At 36.1% G+C, this 19098-nt stretch overlaps 1 protein-coding gene across 1 annotated transcript; it reads left to right on the forward strand.

The window, feature by feature from the left end:
- The first annotated feature begins 85 nt into the window (after positions 1–85).
- On the forward strand, positions 86–15163 carry LOC5567554 (cytochrome P450 4V2). Its single transcript, XM_021853602.1, has 5 exons — positions 86–540; positions 13270–13528; positions 13590–13710; positions 13766–13942; positions 14001–15163. Exons 1-5 carry the CDS (start codon positions 192–194, stop codon positions 14589–14591), a joined length of 1497 nt encoding a protein of 498 aa, XP_021709294.1. The 5' UTR covers positions 86–191; the 3' UTR covers positions 14592–15163.
- Positions 15164–19098: the final 3935 nt, after the last annotated feature.

The raw sequence follows: 19098 nt of genomic DNA on the forward strand, positions 1-19098 counted from the left end.
CATTGAGCACCACTGCTCTAGAACATATTTAAAGCAACTACACAAAAAACTATGGACAAAAACTACAACAGCCGGAATAAAACCGTGTTTTTCATCCAGAACCCAAAACAGTTCTCGGCAAACCCGCGTAAGGTCAACAGTCAGAAGTGGTGTGAAAACAGTTCCGTAGAAAAATCGCGCGAAGGTGAACCATGCTGCTGGTGCTTCTTGCTGTTGTGGGAGTCCTGTTGCTGTTCCAGTACATCAAGCTTCTGCTTTCGAACGGCTATGCAGACAAAATTCCCCCGTTGCAACCGGTGTACCCGCTGGTGGGGCATATTCCACTTTTCTTGGGTAAAAATACCCACCAGGCGTTCGACGTTGTCGTGAAACTTCTGGGATCGGTGGAACGCATGGGAAAGCTCATGCTGGGACCCAAACCGCTGATCACCATCAGCCATCCGGACTTGATGCAGCAAGTGCTTACCCGAAACGATCTGTACGATAAGCCGTTTCTGTACGAGTTCTTGAGACTGGGCAACGGGCTGATTACCGAAAGATGTGAGTGAAATGGGAGTGATTAATGTGTGTGAAGAATGTGTAAAAGACTGATAGATCCTCGAGTATGATACAATACTATAAACAAACTCAAAGTGAAGTTGTTTCGAAAGCATATAGTCAAAAGGTTTTTTTTTATTATTAGTATAATTCCTAAAAATACATTCATTTATTATATTTTGTGTTGTATGTTAGACAACACTATCATCCTAATTTGGTGAAACAAAATTAAGCATTTATTAACATTTGGTTAACAACATACTACATTTCATTTGCCGTAGCAGTTCAGATTTTTTACAGATGAAAGGATTTCATCAAGTTTTCAATTTCCTCAATCAAACTTAACCTAAATATATAACACATTAATCGTGGCAATAGAAGATTGCAACGATTTTTGTCTAAAAATATTATTTATTTGATATTTGACATTTGCTCCAATGTTTTAACATTGGATATTCTATGTAACTCATTAGTACTATACCAGGAAGGAAGCTTGAGAATCATTTTCAAAATTTTATTTTGAATAATCTACAGAGCTTCTTCAAGGAATTACAAAAGCTAGTTCATATTGGTACAACATACAACATGGCTGGCTGAAAATTCGATTGTGGAGAATATTATTGGTTGAGTTTTGAAAGCATTAGTAAGCTTCCATTTTTGCAAGTACGAACATAAAATATCCAAACTTTTTTGTAATCTACTACAGATAACACGCAGGCTTCGTCCTTTGGCGGAGATGCGTGTGTTATCAGCAAACAAAGATTTTTGACATCCTTGAGGTAACTCAGATAAATCAGATGTGAAATATTGTATAATATTGGTCCCATAATGCTGCCTTGAGGAGCACCAGCTCTTACAGGAAGTCTTTCAAACCTGGAGTTCTGATAATTAACCTGATGTGTACGATTTGACAATGTATGTTGGAAAATAACAAGTTTTTTTTTTTAATTTTACAGTCGAGCCTTCATGCAAAACACTGTTGAATGCTTTTTCTATGTCAAGAAGAGCAAGACCAGTACAGCAGCCATTAGATTTGTTGGAACGTATCAAATTCGTTACACGAAAAAAATGATGAGTTGTCGAGTGTCCATGTAGGAATCCGAACTGAAAAAGGTTACTGATGAAGGAAAGCAAGCTGATTGGACGAAAGATGCAGGATTTTTGTCTGATTTTGAAATTGATACAACATTTGGCATTTATCCATTTGCCAAGAAAATATGCCAACTGAAAACATTTGTTAAATATACCAACCAAGAATGAAAAGATACTCCCTGGAAGTTTCTTGATGAGGATATAGAAAATTCCATCACCGCCAGGGCTTTTCAGATTGTTCAAGTTTTAAATGATAGTTCTCACTTTTTCTAAATCAGTCGCAGGAATTTTCATAAACTTTTGTAACTTTATTTTCAGTTGGATTAGCGAGTCCAAAATTAAAATTGTGCGCGCTTTCAAACTACATAGCAAGTTTCTGAGATTTTTCGCAGTTAGTTAGAAATTATATCTTTTCCTCTTTCAAGGCTAGAATTTGCTTCGGAGTTTTTTTTTCGAAATGTTTGATAATTTCAAAAAGAGCTTAGAACTAGGGTCTAATTGAGAAATATTATTTTGTGTTTCTTTATTATAATTTTCTTAATTTTACAGATCTTGCCACATCATTTAAATTGTAGGATTGCGTGTGCGTCAAAATTACCTTCTCCTAACGATTTTAAGACGGGTCAAGAGTTTAAGATCATCGTCTGTAATCACGGATTCAAATTTTACTTCACATTGCTTGGACAATGGAATTAGTTAAAGTTTGGAAAGCATTGTCAATTTCAAGTTTTGTTTGCAAATAAATGTTAACAGCAAGAATAATATCGATATTTTTCATACGTATTCCAGCCAGCTCGAAAATAAATAAGAGTTGAGCTGATAAGTAGAAAGCTGATAGGATTGAGAATCACTTCATTGGTATTTCAAATGTAACAGGAACATGATTAGAATCAAATTCCGCGTCAGTTGGTTACAAAGCTGACTAGAGTCAATTAATACCAAATCAATCGTAGAAGGGTTTCTAGAAGAGGATAAAACAAGAAGGGCGATCAGGTGTCTACTAGCTGACAAAAAATGGAATTATCAGGGAACTTAATTCAACCTGGAATTTCGGCAACACTCAGGGAAACAATTTTGAAGCAGTAGTATATGGTTGAATATCTTGTTTTTGTATCACAAAATCTTTTCAATCAAAACATTTTGGGCTGCGCCGCTATCAAACACTAATTGACATGTTTAGTCCTTTGAACGATTGTTATTTATTCAACATAAAACATGTTTAGACAAGGAAGCAATATTTATGCTAGCCATGTTGGTAAAGACAAGTACAGTTCCAGTTGAGTGTCGTTCGTGAGCTTATGAAAGATTGTTGGAAATATTCCAAATTTTGTTTTCCTTTCATACAATAATAACAAACTTTGTAGGAAGAGAACAAAAACTACAAGAAGTACAAAAATAGTATATTTCTCAGAGTTGATCACTATTTTAAGTCTCTATTAATTTAATTATTTAAGTAATCAATCTGCTTGCAGTGACTCCTGGTGCGAATTTCTAGACTCAAGAGAAGCTTTCAGAGACTATTACGCGACAAGTTCAAAAGAATTTTTTTTCACTTCCCAAGGAATGCTTCAGCAATTCTAGTTATTTCTCCAGAGTACTCCAGAAATGCTACCAACAATTTTTCAATGGATGTTTCATAGAATTTCTTAATTTGTTCTAGAAAATCTTAGCGCACTTTAACGCTTCCACAAAGGTTTATTTCAGATATAAAAAAACCTGCAGTCTTGAAAAAACAAATCCTAGCGATTATCTCAGGTTTTACTTCAGAAGTTTTTGCACTGATTCTTTTACCGATTTCTTCAATTGTTACTTCTAGAAGATTTACCACAGATCTTACAAGAGCTCTTTCACAAAGGTTTATTGCAGAATTTTTTAAAACATCATTTCGCCATTTTATCAAGAAATCCCACTATAATTAATACTTCATTTATTTTTTCACATACTCTAGGCATTTTCATAAGGATTTTTGTTAAAATTCATCCTTGATTACTCTAGAGTCGCTCCAAAAATCTTTCAAGCATTGTTCGATAAAATCTACTTGGAACTTTTCCAAGAATTCCTTCTTATACAAAATCATTATATTATATTATTATTTCGTTTCAAGCACTTCTCTAACTTAAATAAATAAAAATATTTCCAACTCCATGTATTCTTCACACCAGTTAATATTTAAGCAATTATTACAGTTGTTGCTCCGATCATTCATAGATAGTTTTTTCATGGATTCTGTCGAAATTTATAGATTGTTATTTATTTTTTAGTTATCTTAGCAATTTATCAAGAAAATTTTACGAAATTTTATTATCAAAAATGAAGGAGTTGTTTCAGAGATCCTTGTAGAAGTATATCAAGGCATACTTAGAACACACACAAATTTTATCTAAAGTTACTCTAGGATTTTCTTTCGAAATTCGTCGCGGATGTTTTTAAAAAATTTCTCCAAAACAATCTGAAAAAAATCCTGGACATTACCTCGGAGACATCCCTGTATGAATATACCAAATGCTCTCCAAGAAATACTTTCGATATGTTGCTGATGTTCTAAAATCTAAGTTACATTTTAGGGGAATGGGTATTTTTTTCTAAAGTTTGAACAGACTGTTTTTTACATCTGGCTTTTGCACTTTCAGAACATCTAATAAACATTCTTGTTTATCGTGGAAATTAAATAAAAATCACCAGTATTTTTGATTAGTTTTCCTATGTTGTTTACACGTTTAGAACAAAACAGACAGTTTTTCATTGGAGGGAAACAGACTTGTTAGATAATTTTTTTCAAAGATACCTATCTGTAAAAATCAATTTATAGTCATCTAAAATTAGCTATTCGTCAATTATTTATGTATTTCGGAGAATTTCTGGAATTATTTTTTTACCCTGGAAAACCTAGAAATATCAGGGAATTTCATTTCTGTAAAATCTATTTGGATCCATTAGAGAAACTTAATCCAATAACAATGTTATAAGTATTTTTTTACACATTCCTGATTCAGCCATTATGGTGGTTTTGAACATGGCTATCCCAAAAGTTAGACTTAAGGTTGCCTCCGCAATTTGCACATATACATTTTTTGGTACCATTGTTCACTGAACGGACGTCCTTAGCGTGAGAACAACCTCCGCAAATCCAGCATTTAGTATCCATGCGGCAATGTTTTGTACCATGACCCCACTTTTAGCATTAACGGCACTGAGTAGGGTTCTGAAAATCACCTCCAGGTTTCTGAGATGGTTCTCATGTCACGCGGACGTCGATCATAAGTCTTGCTTTTTCTAAAGCTTCAATAGTAGATCACTTTTGTTAAAGTGAACTAAATAATATTCTTGAGAAAACCCTTTTCGAAGAATACTAGATTGTGTTCTATTTTTCATTATGATTACTTGGACTGGCAAATATCCAAGTCAATTATTTATTCCTTTTTCGATCTCTTCAGGGTACTCGCAAGATGTTTGAGAAGGGGTTTGCGATATTAAAGAGTTTCCGGCAAAACGCGACAGTCTCCAATCTTTTCGATTTGGAAGGAAACCTTGATTCCTCTGTTGGAGTTCAAGATTTTCTGCCTAAATCCTCCAAATTCGGAACAACTGAACACGATTGGTGACACTCTTCGTTTCTACACTTGAATCAAAGAACCTTGGCTAGAAGCTGCTTCGATCTGGTATTCGGAAAATTTTTGTAGAGCATCGAACTGATTGCTTATTTCGATGCAATTATAAACATTACCCATTTCACCCTAGGCAGAGAGCGCACATTCCAGAAAAACCATCCTTTCTTCCCTTTTTTGCCACGTTTAGTTAAAGTTTTAAATCCTAGCTAGCTAGCTTTCACTAATGGGTCCTACGAAAAATTGAAGGCACGGATCGTAAAAGGATCAATAGTTTCTTCAGAGATTACTCTAGGAAATCCTTCAGATTTTTTCGAAGAATTTTGAAGTAGGAAGTAGAAGAGTTTTTACTACAATTTTACCGAGAGCTCCAACAAAATCCTCGATGAAAAATATTGCCAATATTTCTTCAAGAACTAATACAAGGTTGCTAGAATATTTCCATGGAATTCTATTGTAATTTCATAAATTCGGCCACGTATCAGAGATATTTTTTCATTTTTCTTTAATTATTCCTCGCCAATGATTATTTCCAGTGTTTTCCAAAAGTTCCTCCAATAATTTTCAATACATTTTAAAATTCAAACAAGTTTCCTGCAGACAATTCGGTAATGGTGAACATACTTCACCTCATAAATTTTTCAAACAGATCTTTGGTTTCTTCTAGGATTCCACGTGACAATTCTTTAAGAAATGTCCGAAGATTTTTTAAAAGAAATCCACCAAAAGCTCATCAAGTAATTTCCCCAAGAATCCATACAGAAAATCTTTCAGGGAATTCCACAGGAAGTACTTCAGTGATTTCTAGAAGAGCCCTTTAAAGATTCCACAGTGTTCTTAATGCGTTGCATCAGTGACAAATACTTGGAAAAATCCCGGGAAAGGTAATAAAAGGAATCCCTTCGAAGAATTCCTGGAATAAGACCTACATGAATCCATGAAAGAAAATCTGGAGGTATCTTTGTATGAATTTCTGTAGAAATCCCATGAAAGATCCATTGGAGAATGGTGGAAGTCTTGGAGGAATCTATGAAGGAATCCCTTATCTCTGATGAAATCTTTGAAGGATTGCCTAGATAAATCCCTTGAGGAATCCTTGTATGTATATCGAAAGAAATCCCTGAAGACATCCCAGAAGGAATCTCTGCAAGAATCCCTGAAGCAATCCTTTAAATATCTCAGCAAGAATCCCTGAAGATATCTATGAAGTAATTCCTGAAGAAATCACTGAAAGGATAGCTAGAAAAAAAATCTTGGGAGAATACTGGGATGAATAACTGCAGAATATCTGAAAAAAATACTCCTGAGCAATCTTTGCCCAAATCCTTGTAAGAGTTACTGAAGGAACACTTAAAAATATCCCCCGCTAAATCTCTGGAGTTCCAAAGTAACCACTTTAGTAATCTCAAGAGGAATTCATGAACAAGCGTCAGGAATTTTTTTTGAAAGAATTGCATGAAAAACCCCTGAAGGGATCCCAGTAAAAAATTCTGCACGATTCCTCGAGGAATATTCTAAGGAAATTTTGTAGGAATTTCTGGATTGCTTTGTTGATATCCCTAGGAGTCTTCCATAATACACGTGGTCATATATAGGAAAGGGGTCTAGCAAAAGACCACTGTCCACGCAAATTTAAAAAAATGATGTGTTCAAACGACCACGAGGGGGACTGGGTTCTAGAAATCCAAAACATGACCGCGTGGTTTATGGACACTTCCCTAGATACATTTCTGGAGGACTCCTTTGTAAAATGAGTATAGAATTCCTTGAGGGATGAATTCGTGAAAGAATCGAGAAGCAGTCTCTCTTACGTGCCCAGTAGGAATATCTAGTGGAATCCTTGGAGAAATCCTCGAAAGAATCTCTAATGGAGCCTTGAGACATTTTGGGAGGAATCCCTGGATAAATCTTTGACGGAATCCCTGAAATAATCTCTGAAAAAATTCCTAGTGGAGTCCCTTAACCTTCCTTAGTCCCTAACAAAAAGTTACAAATTGTGACTAAGGGTTGTTTTCGACCCGAAAATTCAAACAGCTCGCAAAAATCAGTGTGTCGACCGAATTTAGTTCTGTTAGGCTTAAATGAAGGGCACCCATGTCTAGTTTCAGAAACCCTCCCGGAGATCCGGATTTGGTCACTGTGGCAACCGGGAACCTGCTACATATGAAAATAGTCCCTTTAGAGATCACTCTTAAAAATATCCAAATTTACATTGGACTTTATCATAATTGGACACAAATAACACTGCGGAACACGTTTTTGTCTCAAGCACCAAAATACCGCTATTTAATGAATTAAGGATTGCTGAGTACAATGCCGTTTTCAGAAATATCATGGCACGTCTAGTTTTTGAGATATTGACTATTGAAAATGCAAAATTTGACTCTTGCAACCAACTCTTGCATGCAAGTTTGCCAGCTTGTGCGGCAATTTATTTGCTGAATTTGTCACAGAATTCAAACTTCATGTTTTAAACAATAATTATCAACAAAGTTCATAATACTTTTGATGGTAAAATGTTATTTTTTGGTGGTTCAGACAAGTTTTATATTTTGCCATATAAGAGAAACGAACAATTTTTTATAAAGACTGCAAGTTTGTTGGAAAAATCGGTTGAAACTAAATTTTATTGTGGAATTTCAACTAAATTGTACCTAAATTGAAAGTTCAAGTCCTATTTAGTATGTTTGGTAGATTATATCACAAAAAAGTTTGATAAATCATACCTTAAATTTCATGTAAACATCAATAAAACCAGTGTTTTATACAACTTTGACGACGTGTAGCTAAAAATTGTGACGTGCTGGAGCATTTCTGAGAATGGTATCAAATTAAGTGACCCAAAATCTACTAGAGACACATAATTTGATCCTTGAGACACACAAAAAGGTCATTTTTGTTACGCTGAGTTATTTGTCATAAATGGACAATTCTATATTCGGAACCATGCCGGAGATATTCCGGGTCACGAGAGTGCCAAGTTCGGGAAATGTGATTATTTTTTTTATTTATTTCAGCTACACTAAAACTAAGCACTAAAGTTTTTATGTAAAACGTGAGATAATAGTCGAATGTCATCATTTCAGCATAATTTGAATAAGTGAACCGTTCCGGAACATCGTAGACGGTTCCGCCAGGGCCAGTTTGGAGACATTTCCGTTTCATGTCCAAAACATACCGTGCGACGTCTCAATCTTCTTGAATTCGGAAGAACATGTCAATGAAGGAAGAATAAACTAAATATGCATAGATGTGGCCACTCCACAGCACCCGACACAAGTTCCGCCAGGGCCTCCTTGAGGACATATCCGTTTTTCGTCGGAAACAAATCGTGCGACGTATCAATCTTCGTGAAATCGAGAGAACTTGTCAATAAAAGAAGAAAAAGCTCGGTACGAACAGATATGGCCACTCCAGACCTCAAGGCACAGGTTTCACGAAGGCTCCGTGGGGAATATTTCCATTTTATGTCCAAAAACATACCATGCGACATCTGAATTTTAAATAACTTGTCAATAAATGAAAAATAACACGAAAATAAAAGATTTGGCCACTCCAGAGCTTCTGGCACAAGTTCCATGAGGGCTCTTCGGGGATTTTTCTGCTTTTGTTTCAATTTTTCTGAATAGTAAAAAAACATGTCAATAAAAGAAGAATCAACTTATTAACATGTGATGTGGCCACTCCATAGCTCCAAGCACAGGTTCCACCAGGGCCTTCTTGGAGATATTTCTGTTTTATATCCATAACAAACCGTGTGACGTGTCAATCTTCGAGAATTCAAAAGAACATGTAAACTCATGAAGTATGAACTAGGTATAAACTAATTAGGTCACTCCTAAGCACCTGGTACTGGTTCCGCCAAGGCCTCTTAGGGGACAAAAACCTATTGTGCAACGTTTAAATCTACATGATTTCAACAGAACATGTCAATGAATGAGGAATAAACCCTGTGTTAATACTCCTGAGCACCACGTACATCACGAAAGGCCAATTTTATGACATTACCGTTATTTGAAGGAAAAAATAAGCCAAAAAATGAAGAATGACCTCGCTATCAACAGATCTGGCTACTCCAGAGCACAAGGAATTGGTTTCGCCGAAAACCTTTTTTGAAAATTTTCCGTTACTTGAACAAAACATGATGTGCCACGGGTTAAGCATAATGAAAATTCTGAAAAGTATTCAAATCTAAGATAAACTACATACAAACTGATTTGGCTCCTCTTCACTGATGCAGTCTTAAGCAGGATCTTTCTAAACAGATGTTTCCCACGATTCTTGGAAAATCTGTTATGCAGATCTTCATGAATACGCCTGGAATGCACTGTGCAACTAGTTAAAACTCAGCAGAAAGCTGAGAAGGAAACTAACAAGGAATCCACCAGATTTTTGTTTCGAACATCATCAGAAATCCAACAAGAATCCTAAAAAGGTTTTGGCTAGAATGTTACCAAGAATCTATTGTAAACTTCGAAGAAAGTTTTCTATTAATTACTCAGGGTTCTCAATAAATTTGTAGATAAAAACCTAAAAGGAATTTGCTTTGGAACTGCTCATGAATACACCATAAAAACAGTCTTATGATTATTGAAATCCCTTTAGCTTACTGACCTTTGGCATATTTACTACCAATAATTGTTTTAACAGTATAAAAAAGGAACAACCTATTGCCCGTTTAAAGAAGAGTAAATTCGACCAAATGTCAGTTCCGTCAATCGTACCGCTTATTCATGAATGGAGAAATTCCACGTGCAACAGAATAAAAATTTTGCTTAGAATATGTTAACGTGAAGATGAAGCGAAGCCAAACCTCAAATTTTCAGGAGCAGAAATCTGGAGAACCAAACATCCGTTTAAGCTGAAAACTTAATCGTTTGGTCACTAGCTGGTGGTGAACAATCGATTAAATTTGATGCTTATTTTAGCACGCATATCACCTCCAATTTTAAAGCAAAGGGTGATTTCGCCATACATACATTCTGGTTGTCTGGGTTTACATGAGTGATCAATATTACCTCATATCAGCTTAACGAAAAATTTGCATGAAACATTTTTACAAATATGCTCCAAATAAAATACAATATAAACATGGGTGTCAGTACTTCTTTTTAAGTATAAAATTTGTCACAACTGCGTTTCAAATGAAATTTTTATTATATATCAACACAAAAATGATCAATATTATCTCGGATTATGGTAATTAGAGGTTCATTAAAAATCAACTACAATTCTTTAATTTCACCAGCGGTTCCCACATAAACTTCGTTATAAATTCTTTTAAAGATTTCTTCACGTCATCAAAGAAATCTCACTAGATTGCTAGAAATCACTTCCAAGAATTCTTCCATGAAGTCCTGCTGTATTTTCATAGATCCAGTAAAGGATTCATTTAGAGAAATTTCTTATTCTTCCTATAATTGTTCACATAAGTTTCCTGCGGTAAAAAAAGCTTACCATGGGAATCCTCAATTAATAATTCAAACAAGATTCCTTCTAGGATACCATGTGAAAATTCGTTAAGAAATCAACTATGATTTTTTTTACAGAAATCAACAAAAGTTTATCCAGTAATTCTCCCAAAAGACTATGCAGGGTTTTCAACAGGAATCCCTCAGAAGTTCCACAGCTTTTTTGATGCTTTTCAAAATAAATCTGTGGCAAATACTTGCAAGAATTCCCAGAAAAAAAATTGGCCGAATGCATTAGAATTATCAGAATACCTGTAGGAATCCATGAAGAAAACCCTGGAAGAATCTCTAGACGATTCGCTGGAGGAGTCCCTTGAAGAGCCCAAAATGGAAGCCCCTGAAGAGTAGGAATCTTTCAAGGAATCTTTGAAGGAATCCCTAGATAAACCCATGGAGGCATTCCAGATGAAATCTGTGCAGGAATCCTTGAAGAAAGACCTGAAAAAAACCTACAGGAATTCCTTTATGTGTCTCTGAAGGAATTCCTGAAAGAGTCTATGAAGGATCCCTGTAGTAATTCCTGAATAAATCCCTGAAAGAATAATCAGAAAATGTATTGAAAGAATGCTGGAAGAAATAACAGCGAAATATCTGAAAAATATCCGGAGGAATCTCTGGCTTAATCCTTGGAGAAGTTTCTGAGAGAACACCTGGAAAAATCCCCTGAGAAATATTTGGCAATTCCTACAGGAGTGCTTGAACAAGCCTCAGCTAAAGTTTTCAAAGGAATTCCATGAAAATATCCTGAAAATTCCTGCAGGATTCTTGGAGGAATATTCAGAGGGATTTTGTAGGAGTTTCTGGATGACTATGGAAATATCTCAAGAGGTCGTTCATAAACCATGTGGTTATTTATAGGGAAAAGGGGTCTAAAAAAAGACCATGGTCCACTCAAATTTGAAATTATTGAATTTCTGGAGGAAATCTGTGAAAGAGTTCCTTGAAGGATTTCTGGATAAATGCATGAAAGAATCCCGGAGCAGTCTCTCTAATGTTATCCTCGGAAAAAGCCTCGAAGGAATCTCAAGAGCCTGGAGTTTATTTGGAGGAATCAGTGGGGAAATCTCTGACGGGATTCCTGAAAGAATATATTTCTAGAGGAGTCCCTGAAAGAATACCTAGAGGTATTCCTGGAATCTCTGAAGAAATTTCTGGGAGAACCCCTGGAACAATCTCTGAGAAAATCCCTGGAGAAATCTCACTAGAAATGTCTGCAGCAATCCTTACAGGAATCCCCGCGAGATACCCTCGAGGATCTATAACACTTTATTTTGTCGATTTCGTGCGCTTTTTGAATAGCTTCCGAACCGTAGATTTTAGCGGCATAGTTTGCTCGGAGAAGTTTCCTGGTATATCAAAGCCCATCTTTAGATGCAAACAGTTTTGTGATCAATCCTCTTATACTTTATGAGATATATGCCGTTGTATGTAAATACATGACCCCCAAAATTCACAACTTTCATCAAGATTCCATTTTGTCCAAGATTTTTAACATTTTTTGTGTTTTCTACAAAGTTGTTTGCCATGCACCAACACTGAACATCTCATTATGCTGTTTTCTTTTAAATAACTGAGTTATTCAGGAGTTACTCTTTTCTCAAGTGGTAGTTTAGGTTCCAAAACTTGCTTCCGGTGCAAAATGGCGCAGATAATCCTTACAAATCATGAGAGTACCATATTTTCTCTTCCGGCAGGCAATAAAAACATTTGTCTGTAAAAGTTTTTTTATGCGTTTTTACTATCAAACGAATAATCCTTATGAAACCAAATTCGACGAAATCAACAAAATAAATTACAGTACACTGGTGTATTCCCTGAAAAAAAATATGGAGAAACTCCTGAAAAAATCACAGAATGGGATTTTAGGAGGAAATCCTGGACTTAGTTTTAGAGAATTACTGGTAGGGGTTTTCGATGAATCGCAGGAGGAACCTGTATAAAATTTCTACAAAGAATCCCTGAAGGAACTGTTGTTAAAACCTGTAGAGAATCCTCTGGAAGAATCACTGCAGGAATCCCTGGACTAAACTCTGCAGCAATCCGGCTAAAGCTTATTGAGGAATCCCTCCCTAGAAAAATACGTTGAGATATTCCTGGCAAAATTTTAGAAGTAATCTTTGAAAAATGGTTGCCGGATTTTAGGATGAATTTCCGAAGAGATGTCCGGAGGAAATTCTGTAGACTACCATGGAAAAATTTGAGGAGCAATTTCAGGAGAAGTCTTTTTCTAGAGAATCATTAGATGTATTTCTGAGGTGTCGTTTGAGACATTTCTGTAGACCTCCCAGGGAAATTGTCTGAAGCAGTCTCTGTAGGTATTGCTGAAGGATTCTCTGTACGAATATTTAAGGGGTTTCAAGAGGAACAACTCAAGGAATCCCTGCAGTAATTCTTGATGGAAGTATTCGGACATTGCATTAAAATAAGAAATATGAAATTCAGAAAATATGAGATTGACATTCGTCCATAGGCTTTATATGCTCCGTATGGTTTGGCTTTTTTTAACCTCCATTTTAATTTCATTTTTTCCACTTTGTATACATCCATGTTCTTAAACAAACCAGCCGGGGAACGATGGCTCCAAACAAGAAAACTCCTAGGTCCCACATTCAACACCAGCATGCTGACCAGTTTTCTCTCAACCATGGATGCCCGCACCATGAAAATGGTCTCCAAACTGCAATCGCTGGCCGACGGACACAGCGAAATCGATATTTACCCGTTCTTGTTGACCTGCACACTGGAGATCGCCATCAGCACTACGATGGGAAGAATGGACGATGAAATGCCCGGACAACAGGACTACATTCGCAATTTGGAAATGTTGGTGAAATTCTGAAGTGAAACAGCATTGGATTTTAATCAAAATTATTGAATGTTTCAGAATAATGAACGCCATTGGAACTCGCATAGTTAATATTAACCTCTGGCTGTTCTATCAATTCTCTAAAGCGTATGAAGTGGAGGAACGAGCTCGTAAAATTTGTTATGACTTTACTAACAAGGTATGTTGTAGATTAGGATTAAAAACAATCACACAACTATATTACAAAACTTCAGATAATCGAACAAAGGAGACTTGAACTTCATAGTCTACCCAAAGACGCAGCCGTCGATGATGAATACATAAAGAAGCGAATGAACACACTAGACCAAATCTTGACTGCTCAAAAAAGTGATGGTACAACGTTTTCCAACACTGATCTTATTTACCAGTTGTTCACTATAATCTCCGCTGTAAGTATTTTTGTGAAATGTCAGGTTTTCTTTCAACAAAATACTTATTCAATTACAGGCCAACGACACATCAGCCCTTACTGTATCCTACACTTGCCTTTATCTAGCTATGAATCCGCATATTCAGGATACAGTGAAATCCGAAATGGATCAAGTGTTCTATTCACCCGATGTGGAAATTAACTTGGACACTTTGAAACAGCTGGAATACACGGAAATGGCCATCAAGGAAGCTCTTCGTATTTGTCCCACTGCTCCGTTTGCAGCACGTCAAACGTCCAGCGAAATCCTTCTGGATGGTATTACCGTACCGAAAGGTGAAATCATTTTCATAGATTTGTACAATTTGCATCGTCACAAGGAGTTCTGGGGACCTGATCCAGATAGGTACGATCCGGAGCGCTTCCGACCGGAAGCAGTTCAGCAAAGGCATCCGTTCGCATTTTTACCATTCTCAGGGGGTTCCCGTAACTGTATCGGGCACCGATACGCAATGAATGCGATGAAGATAATGCTGCTCAGGTTGTTGCAGAATTTCGAAGTTCGAACAAATCTCAAGCAGGAGGATTTTAAGTTTAGGTTTGAAATCACAGCCAAGCTGGAGGGACCACACAGTGTTTGGTTAGTTAAGAGGAACAAGGGATTGTAGTTTCACGCTGATCTAGCCAGGGATACTAGATACGGAAGTGAATTATTAAAGTTAAAGAATTCAGAAAAAATCATACTTCAATCATTAATGATATTTAAACTGACATTATATTTTCATCCAATTTCTAGGTATTTAGAATTCATGGATTGACAATTTAAGATCTGGCAATTTATATTGCAAACAAAACAGTTAACATAAACGAACAACATTTATTATTATTGATAATATTTTATTTTTGCTGAAGTGATTGTTAGTAGTAGATTAATGCAACTTGATAAACTTTCTCGAGAAAAAAATATAACATAGTATACATTAAACATTTACAAGATTAAATTCTTAAGAAACATGAACGACTTTGGCAAGACGCAGGTTTGAAAGCATTACCTATCAGCACGCAAAGATGCTCAGGTAGATTTTTTTAGGTGATTGCAATCAATCCGACTCGTTTATTTATTTATTTATTTATTCTATAAAACAAAAGACTATGATGAAGGTTACATTTTAATGCAATTTGTGCTTTTAACTATATCTCTAAAGATGAATGAAATAATAAACATTGTAAACACATTCAACAAGCCGAAGTATTTTTTAATCATCACAGAGAAAAGGCACGGAAATATTGATTTCTCATACAAGCCAACCATGGAGTAGCCAGAAGAGAGCAGAAAAGACACCCCTTTTAATTTTCTTTGGCCAATGTTTTTTTTTGTGTAATGTGGTCATATATCACTTCATGAACAACAACTCGAAGATCGAATGTACCTTGGATTTTTCCTCGCTAAAAATCAGTGGTCAATAATCCCATAATCAGAAGATTACAAAATATTCTATTTTTTTTTCATACATATTGCTGAAATATAGAGAAAAACGTGATTTTCATTGATTTTCATAGGCTATATATGAAAAAAATAGCTAAAAGGAGATAAAAAATCAAAATTTCACAGATGGAATATTTTAAAACCTTCTGATTATGACAATATAACCCTATTACTGAACTCTAGCGGAAAACAACCCGAGGTACATTCGATTTCCATACTCTGCTGGTTTAGACATAGCGTGAACCGATGAAGGGTCTCCCTCCTTCCTCCCTCCACAAGTACAAAACAAACGAAACTTCGAAAATATTTTGCTAGGTGAAATTGTTTCCGTAATATGTTATATAACAAATATTTTTTCCATTCTCCTTCCCTCTTCGACTTTTCAACCTTTTAAGTTTTTGTTGTTCAAATATCTGCTCTGTCGACGTAAAAAATTTCGACCTTTAGTTACAGGTCCGCCAGATGGACAAAAGTGCTGAGGTTACACCACCAGCTAGGTATGTAATCCACGGTGTTCTCAAATACACATACTATCGAACTTGAATGAACTGTGTAGCATGCATTCACGTTAATCGTTTGATTGTGTGAAGCCCATTTGAATTGACATTTCTTTTCAACTGCGTTCTGTGATCAAAGAAAAATGCTTTTCTTGAACATTTCTTGCAAGAAATTTCGAACGCATCGAGATAGGCGGGGAAAAGTAAAAAAAAACTTGTTGCGTTTGAAAGATATAATTTATAAGCTGTGATATGCTACAGCGCACTATTGACGATTTAACCACCAAATTCACCAAAAGATGTTTCCGTGTGAAAATTGATTACGCCTCCATCATTGTTTAGTCGCTATTTTGTATGGTTGTTTACATTTTAGAATCAGATTCACGTTGGGATAGCAATAAAGAGCCGCCAGTACCTCCCTTGGATAAAACGCCACATAATCACAGGAAGTATTTCCGCGGCGAATAGAAGAAGATCCGAAATCTGCTGAAGAATCACTCCCAAAGCTTGATGTTAAATTACCGGAACAGGAAACACCCAACGTAATTGAAAAATTAAGTCCAATATGTTCAATAATCTTTTCATTTCAAATTATTTTTAACCTTATCATCAAAATAACCTCAAAAAAAAATTAAACATTTGTTGTTCTTGTTCGTCCTACAAAAATTATCGCAAGAAAAGCTAGCTGCTTTTGCACATAAACTTTCTCTTTTAATTAACCTAAAACTGAAGTAAACTACAGTCAGGTCTCCTATTAGACACATGGTTGGGGGGCGTAATAGGAATCTACGTTATAGGAGACCCAGGGCTTATGGGATTTCATCATTTTGGGGGTGTCGTTGAATATCTCGTATGCCAAAAGAGATAGTACAGTACTGTCTTCGGCGAAGTTTCAGTACTAAGTACGATCTACCTTTAGGAGTTGAGGATCATCCTTTTAGTTGAGAACTTGGCCGGTAGGGGCGCTTTTTCTGATTTGCACTATATGAACCATGAGGGATAAGAATGCAAAATTTTGTAACATATGATATCTCTGAATCCTGATGTTTTGGAAGGTTGGTGTCTTCGGAAGAGTTGTTCAGTAGCGGAATTTGGGGCAAGTGTGCCACCTTAAGCAAATTGTTCAATAACTTTGCCTAAAGCTAATAAAATCCACCAATTTAGCCTCATGAGGTTAGTTTCACATCTTTTCATAACCACTGTGCCATTCAAAAAGAAAATAATTTCAAAAAGTATTAGTTTTGGAGCTTCTCAAATATCATCCAAAATAACATGTTTTTCGACACTATGGGGCAAGTGTGCCACCCATATGGGGCAAGACGGCCACCGAATGAACATCGCATGTAATTCTACTTGTAATGAAATTTTCTTTATTTCCTATTAATATTACTTACAAAGCAGACGCTAATCGATAATTCAAAAAAATATTTTAAGTTTACCGTAATAAGGGGGGGCTTTATAACAAGGTTCGAAACATGCGTAACTCTCTATTACTTAATTCGAATAACTAAAATGATTATTTTTGTCCCCATTCAATACAATATATGCATTACTTTTATATTATGGCGAATATGTACAATATTAAACTAGATCAGCACTAAATAACGGTAAAATATTGATGTAGATATGTAAAACGTTAGTTAATAAGCCAAAAACATGTTATTATTGAATATTTTGAGAAAAAAATGCTTAGGGGGGCAAACATGTCCGTTGTTCCCCTACTTTACTTTAAAAACTACTACTGGTGCCTCATTTTAGTTTATTATTATGATTTTGTTGATGATGTTTTAATTTTTATAAATTTCACACCAATAATTTTTGTTTACCAAATAGGTGGCACACTTGCCCCAATAAGTATACATTTCAACCAAACTGGATTTCATGTGTAAAACTAAATACTTTTTTTGTTCAAATGTCACAATAAGTTACACAATTGAATAGTTTCACGATGTATAGTACGTTATAAAAATCTGTTAATAATTTATCGTTCACCATGCTATTTAGAAACAACGAAATCTTATAAAAATCCACTCAAATTTGGTTGTCTTTGCTCAAGTCGATGTAAATACGTGGAAAATAGAGCAATTTTCATCATATTTTGATCATTGTATTGTGAACTATAAGGGAACATATTGTTAAGCTCAAAGAGAAAATATATATTGTAGTTTTTATAAAAAGCAGGGGTGGCACACTTGCCCCTATGGCACACTTGCCCCAAAGTCCGCTAGCTCAAGGGCTAACATGTGGTGATCATTCTGATATGGAATTGCGCCACCAGGCGGCATTAGTGGGCATAGAATTTTTGTTTTGCGCATAGCTCAGTTGCCTGACCACTTAGAAAGATGGCGTCTTCGGCAAAGTTGCTCAGTATCACAAGGGCTAACATTATTTGAGCCGAAAGTTTCGAAATTATGCCACTAGGCGGCGCTAGTGAGCACATAATTTTTGTTTTGCGCATAGCTCGGTAGCCCGACCACCTAGAAAGAGGCGTCTTCGGCAAAGTTGCTCAGTATCACAAGGGCTAACATTATTTGAGCCAAAAGTTTCGAAATTTTGCCACTAGGCGGTGCTAGTGAGCAAGGAATTTTTATTTCGTGGATAGCTCAGTAGTCTGACCACTTAGAAAGATGGCGTCTTCGGCAAAGTTGCTCAGTATCACAAGGGCTAACATAGTTTGAGCCAAAAGTTTTGAAATTTTGCCACTAGGCGGCGCTAGTGAGCAAATAATTTTTGTTTTGCGCATAGCTCGGTAGCCCGACCACTTAGAAAGTTGGCGTCTTCGGCAAAGTTGCTCAGTATCACAAGGGCTAACATTATTTGAGCCAAAAGTTTCGAAATTTCGCCACTTGGCGGCGCTAGTGAGCAAGGATTTTTTGTTTCGTGGATAGCTCAGTAGTCTGACCACTTAGAAAGTTGGCGTCTTCGGCAAAGTTGCTCTGTATTACAAGGGCTAACATTATTTAAGCCGAAAGTTTCGAAATTTTGCCACTAGGCGGCGCTAATGAGCAAATAATTTTTGTTTTGCGCATAGCTCAGTAGTCTGACCACTTAGAAACATGGCGTCTTCGACAAAGTTGCTCAGTATCACAAGGGCTAACATTATTTGAGTCGAAAGTTTCGAAATTTTTCCACTAGGTGGCGCTAGTGAGCAAGGAATTTTTATTTCGTGGATAGCTCAGTAGTCTGACCACT

Source organism: Aedes aegypti, chromosome 3, assembly GCF_002204515.2.
Source record: "Aedes aegypti strain LVP_AGWG chromosome 3, AaegL5.0 Primary Assembly, whole genome shotgun sequence".
Lineage (NCBI taxonomy): Eukaryota > Metazoa > Arthropoda > Insecta > Diptera > Culicidae > Aedes > Aedes aegypti.